This window comes from Pteropus vampyrus, unplaced genomic scaffold (assembly GCF_000151845.1).
Source record: "Pteropus vampyrus isolate Shadow unplaced genomic scaffold, Pvam_2.0 Scaffold14, whole genome shotgun sequence".
Lineage (NCBI taxonomy): Eukaryota > Metazoa > Chordata > Mammalia > Chiroptera > Pteropodidae > Pteropus > Pteropus vampyrus.
In genome coordinates this window covers 119,148-127,482 of record NW_011888795.1, presented here as the reverse complement: position 1 = coordinate 127,482, position 8,335 = coordinate 119,148, and the positions used below count along the sequence as shown (strand labels likewise).

The 8,335-nt window shown below is 32.6% G+C and overlaps 1 protein-coding gene across 3 annotated transcripts in view; it reads left to right on the top strand.

The window, feature by feature from the left end:
* DLG1 (discs large MAGUK scaffold protein 1) overlaps positions 1 to 8,335 on the top strand; it is a 146,325-nt gene that overhangs the window by 76,612 nt on the left and 61,378 nt on the right. For all 3 annotated transcript variants that reach the window (XM_011381188.2, XM_011381178.2, XM_023525622.1), the window contains 2 exons: positions 2,294 to 2,414; positions 6,367 to 6,523. In XM_011381188.2, the coding sequence (XP_011379490.1) occupies positions 2,294 to 2,414; positions 6,367 to 6,523 (278 nt within the window). The remainder of the gene's footprint in view (positions 1 to 2,293; positions 2,415 to 6,366; positions 6,524 to 8,335) is intronic.

Sequence of the window (8,335 nt, the reverse complement as noted above, 5' to 3'; positions counted from 1 at the left end):
TTTCATTTTTTTGCAGGTGGCTTTTCAGTTTTCCCAGCACCATTTACTAAAGAGGCTTTCCTTTCTCCACTGTATGTTTTGGCATTTTTTGTCAAAAATTATTTGCCCATATAAATATGGGTTTACTTCTGATCTCTCGATTCTGTTCCACTGGTCCATGTGTCTGTTTTGCTGCCAGTACCATGCCGTTTTGATTACTGTCACTTCGTAGTAGAATTTGAAGTCGGGCAGAGTGATGCCTCAAGCCTCATTCTTTCTTCTCAAGATGGTGTTGGCAATTCACAGTCTTTTGTGCTTCCATACAAATCTGATGATTTTTTGTTCTCTTTCTTAAAAAAATGCCAATGGGATTGTGATGGGGATTGCATTAAATCTGTATAATGCTTTAAATAATATGGTCATTTTAACTATGTTGATTCTTCCAGTCCAAGGACATGGAGTATCTTTCCATTTCTTGCTATCTTCTTCGATTTCCTTTAATAGGGTCTTGTAGTTTTCATTACATAGGTCCTTCACATGTTTCATTAAAATTTATTCCTAGGTATTTTATTCTTTTTGTTGCAATTGCAAAAGGAATTATTTATTCCACTTCTTTTTCTGACACTTCATTATTAGAGTATAGAAACGCTATGGATTTTTGAACGTTGATTTTATATCCAGAAACTTTACTGTATTTGCTTATGTCTAGTAGTGTTCTTGTGGAGTCTTTAGGGTTTTCTATATAGAGAATCATGTCATCTGCAAATAGTGACAGTTTGACTTCTTGGTTTCCTATTTGGATGCCTTTTATATCTTTCTCTTGCCTGAGCGTACTCACTAGGACCTCCAATGTTATATTGAATAAGTGGCGCTAGTAGACAGCCTTGCCTTGTTCCTGATCTTAGAGGGAAGGTTTTTAGTTTTTCACCACTAAGTATAATGTTGGCTGAGTGCTTGTCATATATGGCCTTTATTATGTACTTTCCTTCTATTCCAATTTTGTTAAGTGTTTTTATCATAAATGGGTGCTGTATCTTGTCGAAGGCTTTTTCTGCATCTATTGATATGATCATATGATTCTTATTTTTTAATTTGTATATGTAGTGTATCTCGTTAATCGATTTGCATATGTTGAACCATCCCTGTGCATTTGGAATGATGCCCACTTGATCGTGGTGTATAATCTCTTTAATATGTTGCTGTATTTGGTTTGCTAGTATCTTATTTAGGATTTTTGCATGTGTTCATGAGAGAGATTGGTCTGTAGTTTTCTTTTTTTGTGTTATCTTTACCAGGTTTTGGTATCAAGGTAAAAAATATTGGCCTCATAAAATGAGTTGGGAAGTATTGCCTCCTCTTCAGTTGTTTGGAAGAGTTTGAGGAGAATAGGTATTAAATCTTCTTTGAATGTTTGGTAGAATTCACTGGTGAAGCCATCTGTTCCTGGACTTTTACTTTTTGGTAGGTTTTTGATGATTGTTTCAATTTCCATGTTGCTGATCGGTCTATTTAGATTTTCTGCTGCTTCTTGATTCAGCCTAGTTCTAGTTCCGTTTTCTCAGGTCAGGTAGACTCCACTAAATCCCCAGCAGGTCAGGCTCTGGTTAATAGTTTCTCCTGTGGGTAAACTCTGTTGAGAAGAATAAAAGGTACTTGTGTATTCCAAAATGGTTCCTTTTCCTTTTCTCCTGCCAGAAGCACAAGGTGATTTTCCCCCCCAGTATTCACTGTGAGACTCAATAGAGATCCAAGTAGTAAAACTTAAAAAACTTACAGGGCACCTCTGGAGTTTTTGACTCTCAGAGTTATCCACAATGAGCCATCAGAAATTTGTCAATTATGATTCAGGTTTCTCTACCTCAGCAATAGTTCCCACAGAGGTTTCTGCTCTGTTTAAGTTGTGATTCACTGTATTTACCTGTCAGTCTCTTCAATTTGGGGGACAGAGGTTTGCACTGTCACCTCCCTTATCTTAAGAATCAAAGAAGAGTTGTTGATTTTTCAGTTTGTTTAGCTTTTTAGTTGTTGTTAGGACAGAGTGAAGACTCCAGGCTTCTTATAAGCTGAATTGAAAACGTACTGTTAAACATTTGGTTTTATAAGTTTGTTCTACTGATTGGAATATCTAAACTCATTTTTACCTATGAACTTGAACTTGTCTAATTTTTTTACCTGATAAATATTCTCTATATAACTCTATTATAAAAATAAGTGAATATGAATTATACATTAACCTGTAAATTGATAATTCACAAATGTGGTACTGAATGACTTGTTTCATTTTTCAAGTGTTTTTACTTTCTTTACTTTGAAGCTGCTTCTCAGCCTGTTGATAACCATGTTAGTCCATCTTCTTACTTGGGCCAGACACCAGCATCGCCAGCCAGATACTCACCTGTTTCAAAAGTAATGATTGGAGATGATGAAATTACACGGTAAGGAGCTGAACATTTATCCTTCTTACATAAAGCCAACTATTAGATGGAATTATAATCAGCCAAGTAAGATAGCCACAATTTCAGGACTAAAAAATTTTGTTGATAGATGATGAATGTAAACCTTAATTTTTTTCATTAGCACATTCATAGAAGAGCCTAAAGTGTAAAAATCTTGTATACTCCAAATAAATCACTGTTCTTTTTTTAATATTGCTATTTTTTAATGATTGGTTAATTATCCTTACAGATTAGTTTAGGTAAAAGTTAAGAATATACTTACACATATTTAAAACTAACTTTTCATATATTTTTATTTAATATATACCATATAATATTATGGTATTTATTTTCAGAAATATATTCACATTCAGAATTCAACAAGTGGTATTTTCTCTTTGTTATATATCCTTGATATCCTGACACCTACAACTTTTAGTTAACATTACTAACTGCCTAAAGTTTATAGATTATCTATCTTTTCATTCCCAAAGAACTCTTAACTAGGTGTGAATAAATGAGTGAAAAAGTATTTTAGATATTTTTCACATTATTCAATATAGTGATAAGATATTATGTTTATATAGTTTGCTTTATAATTTGTATAAGTATTTCATATTAATTATGGCATTTAACATGAAACATGCTAATTAATGTCTTTTTATGTTTTTATTAATTACATTATTAGAATTATTATTTTTGAACTTTCATAATTGTAATTATTCTTTACTTGTCCTTACTTCAGACAGTGATTTCTTTAAGGTCATGTAAGAATGTTTGCCTTTGTCCTTCAAGAGTTAGCTGTGTTTGCCTTTGTTCTTCAAGAGTTAGCTATGTTGAGAATTTAATCTAATAGGTGTACAGTAATTATGTTTGGAATGAAAATTAGCAGAAAGAATAGTGTTTACAATTGCGGTACGAATTTTCAAGGCTGTTAGTCTTTAGGTTGTGCTCCTGTAATGATCTCTTATAGCTGTTTTGTTGTTGTTTTCTAATAATGCCTATTTATAGAAGTAAAGAGAAAAAAATAGTGGCTTATCTAGTCTTCAATTTCTAACTAAATTTTTTCTAACTAAAAGATATATTAGCATATTGATTGCTGTTCACCATTTTTTTTTTCATTATATATCTCTTGCCTTTATAGTATTAGACTTTGTAGTATTACACAACAGGTCTACCTGTTTTCTGTAGTTTTCTGTGAAAATCAGGTGGTTGGTTACTAGGTATGGCTTCCTAAACCAATGTTTGTTTTATCATTCCTTTTTGATAATTACACTACCTTGCCCAGGTATTGAAGTATAAAAACCTTTACCTTCCCATTAGAATTACTCTCCACAGTTTGATTCTAAGCAGTCTTTCAGAGTTTATCTCACATTACCAATTAAAAAAAGAAAAGAAAGAAAAATCCCAACAAACAGTTGATGATTCTAAAGTTCATTTTTCTAACAGCTTTATTGAGATATGATCCATATACCATATAGTGCACCCATTTAAAGTATACAACTCAGTGATATTTTATATAGTACATTCCTAATTTTTTTAATTATGATAAAATATATATAATGTGGAATTGGCTATGTTAACCATTTTTAAACTTACTGTTCAGTGGCATTAATTACATTCATAATATTATGCACACATCCATCACCACTATTTCCAAAACTTTTTATTACCTCAGACAAACTGTGAGCAATAACGCACCATTTTCCTGTCCTCCCAGTTCCTGGTAACCTGTAGTCTGCTTTCTGTCTCTATGCATTTGCTTAGATTGTTCGTATAAGTGGAATCTTAAAATGCTTATCTTTTTGTGTCTGGCTTCTTTCACTTAGCATATTTTTCAAGGTTCATCTGTATTGTAGCATGTATCAGAACTTCATTCCTTTTTATGGCTAAATAATTGTCCATCATGTGTATATACCCCATTTTGTTTATCTATTCATCTGTTGATGGACACCTGGGTTATTTTCACCTTTTGGATCTTGTGAATAATGCTGTGATAAACATTGGCATACAAGTATCTGCTTGAGTCCCTGCTTTCAATGCCATTAGATATATAGCTATTAGTAGAATTGCTGCGTCACATGGTAGCTGTGTTTAAGTTTATAAGGAATCCCCTGTTTTCTGTAGTGGCCACACCATTTTACATTACCACTATCAATATATGAGGGTTCCAGTTTTTCCACATCCTCACCATCACTTTTGTTTTGTTTTGTTTTGTTTTGTTTTGTTTTATAGCCATTGTAGTAGGTGGGTCAAATCTTTGTGATTTTAATACATTTCCCTAATGACTAAGGATGTTGAGCATCTTTTCATGGGCATATGTTATTTGAAAAAATCAGAATTTATTTCACTCTAGAAATATTGTTAGATTTCACCTGGATATTATTTGCTAATGTAAAATTATGATTCATACATATGTTTAAAGCATAATAGGAACCCTAAACAATGAGTCCACCATCTAACAAAGAAATGAAACACCACCAATATAGTGAAAACTATCCTGTACCTCTCATCCTACGCTACTTCTCTTATATTGCCCCACCAAGTTAACTGCTTTCCTGAATTTTGGATTTATTATTTTCTTTTTTGTTTTGTGTATATTTGTATATACAGTATTTCCTAAACAATATATGATTTAGTTTTGCTATTTTTGACAAGAAAATGTAGTTTTATTAACCCTGTAACTAACTGGCAAAACTGATACCTATGTATGACTAGAAAACACCATTTTAAGTTTTGAGTAAACAAATATTTAAGATTAATTCCACATTATATGGAAGGATCCCTAAAATTCATTTGTAAAAGTTATTTACTTTTATCAAACCTTTTGTTACCAATAGCTTTCTCTGATATTTTAGAAAAATCAGATAAAATTTTTAAAATATTCATCAAATATTATACATTCTAATCTCAAGTGATGTTCTCTGTTTCATTACCCGATATAATCTGCTGATGGAAATTTTATGGTCTTACCAGAGAATATGAATAGTTTTCACACAACTATGTATAACTGGTAGCAAATGTGAAACATTAGTGGTAAGATGTATTCTGATTTCAGAGATTTTAAATTGAGAGGGAGGCAGAAAAGATGCATCTTAGAATGGAAGAAAAGCAGAGGTAGGTAAGTACATAGATGGATATGACTTTTGAAATACAGATATTTCATTATTTCATATAAAAAGTCTGGAAATAGGCAATTCCAGTGTTTGTGTAGCAACCCTAGGTCCATGGTGTCTCTGCTTGGTCTTACCTTCATGATTGTAATATGGTCAAACCAGTAATGGAATTTTATTGTTCATTATTTTTTGTGGGAGTTAGTTTGGATAGGAAGAGGAACAAATGTACTTTGTCTTTGTTAGGGTCTTTCTTGGGAAGTGACAATAACATTTCCTTTCATTTCTCAGAGGCCAGAATAGGGTCATAGCTTCACCTTAGCAAAGGGAAAAGGGATTGCAATGATTGGCTTAGGTTAGTCATGATTCATCCCTTTGGGACTGGAAAAAGGACCTACCTTCTCTAACACAAAGAAACCCATCTACCTTTTACACTATCTAAGAAGTAGGGGCAGTGACTGCTTCATAGGCAATAAAATGTGTAACATTGACTTTTCATAAGTATATGTATATATTTTCTGAGTAGGCTCTTTAACTCATTATTTTTCTAATTTCCACGTTTTCTTCCTTTTGTTTTAGTTTCATGTTTGTTTGCTTTTTAACATGGGTTTTTAACTTTTATATAAAGTTAAGATTTTTCCTTTTAATTTCTAAGCCTAATTTCTAGGCTTAGAAAGAATTTCTTTGCTTCACAGTTTTGAACACCTTTTATATTTCACCTAGCTGTCTTTATAGTTTGATAGATAACATAAGAGTTATCAAAAGGGAATTCTCATTGATAGAATGTCAAGTTTTAGGTAAAATTTCTAAGGTATTCAATATTTATTTTTAATTTTTAGGGAACCTAGAAAAGTTGTTCTTCATCGTGGCTCAACAGGCCTTGGTTTCAACATTGTAGGAGGTGAAGATGGAGAAGGAATATTTATTTCCTTTATTTTGGCCGGAGGACCTGCTGATCTTAGTGGAGAGCTCAGAAAAGGAGATCGTATTATATCGGTAGGATATGTTAATCAAAATATTGTTTTTATTATTTTTTATTTATTTTATTATTATTTTTTTACATCCTGAAGTTATGGGAAATGTTTTAGTTATCATTTTACAGCTTAATTGTAGAATTATAGTGTTGTCAGAGTACATGTTCTGTATGATAGATCTCTTGATATTTGACTTATTTATAAAGGATAGATTTTTATAAAGGTGCTTGAAGAAAGTATGTATTCTCTATTTGTTGACTGCAAAGTTCTCTAGGTGTCTATTAACTCAGTCTTGTTACTTGTTTAGTTCAGATCTTTATATTTTAATCTGTTGTCTATTTAAGCTATTTTAAAAGTTTTTTAAGCTGTGACAATATGATGGTGGGTTTAGCAGTTTGTCCTTGCAGCAGTTTTTTTATCATTATATGTTTGAAATCATGTTATTAGATGTATCTAAGTTTAGAATCATCATTTCTTCCTGGTGAATTGAACTTTTTTTTAACACGTAAATATCAAGTTTAATGAATAATTATAAAGTGAACACGTATGGAACCACATTCATTGTCCTCTCTTAGAAGTCTATTAAGTGCTCTTCTCAACAAAACCATTCCTGCTCTTTGACAGGCAGTTTTTACCAATCATTTCTATTTTTACTTTTCATTATTTTACAACTTAAGTAGGCATCCCTAAAGAATAATTTGTCCTATTTTTGAAATTTATATAAATGGAATTATATTATTTTGGGGGTGCGTCTGTCTTCTTTAAATCAACATGTGTTTTAAATGCATCCTTGTTATGCTCGTGGCTATAAAGGGTGCATTTCCAGTGCTATGTAGTAGTAAATTTTATATCTATACTACAATTCCTTTACCCATTCTAATGTTGGTGGACATCTCTGTATTTTCTATATAGCCACTATATTTTCCAATTTTTCTCTATATTTTCCAATTTTTCTGCAATGAACATATCATTCCAGGTGGAGTGCCTAGAAAATAGTAAGTGTTCAATGAAAAATTTTGAACAACTGCATGAAAAGTGATGTCTTTTTTTATTAAAGTTTTAGTAATACTGGAAGGGTTGAGGCTATAAACAAAGATAGATCAAAGGGAGAATTTTCCATATTTGCACGTTTTCTTGGTGCTCAGAGGAGACACATCAGGTTACAGAAGAAGATTGGTGGATATCATCTCCTTTACCTAGAAAAGCCTCAGGCATATTTGGGCATCCCATTTAAAATAATAATAGAAACCTCAACAAGGTAAAGAGACAACCATCTGAATGGGAAAATATATTTGCAAGCAATGCCTCCGATAAGGGCCTAATAACCAAAATATGCAAAGAACTCATACAACTCAATAACAACAAAAAAACAAACGATCCAATCCAAAAATGGGCAGAGGATCTGAATAGACACTTCTCCCTAGAGGACATACAAATGGCCAACAAATATTTGAAAAGATGCTCAACATTGCTAGCTCTTAGGGAAATGCAAATCAAAACCACAATGAGATACCATCTCACACCTGGTAGAATAGCTATAATCAACAGGATAAGTAAGTAATAACAAATGCTGGAGAGGATGTGGAGAAATAGAAACCCTCATACACTGCTGGTGGGACTGCATATTGGTACAGCAACTATGGAAAACAGTATGGAGGTTCCTCAGAAAACTAAGAGTTGATCCACCACATGATCCAACAATCCCTCTCTCTACTGGGTATTAACCCCAAAGACTTGAAAACCCATATCTGAAAAGATATTCACACCCCAGTGTTCATAGCAGCATTATTCACAGTGGCCAGGACACGGAAGCAACCGAAGTGTCCTACGACAG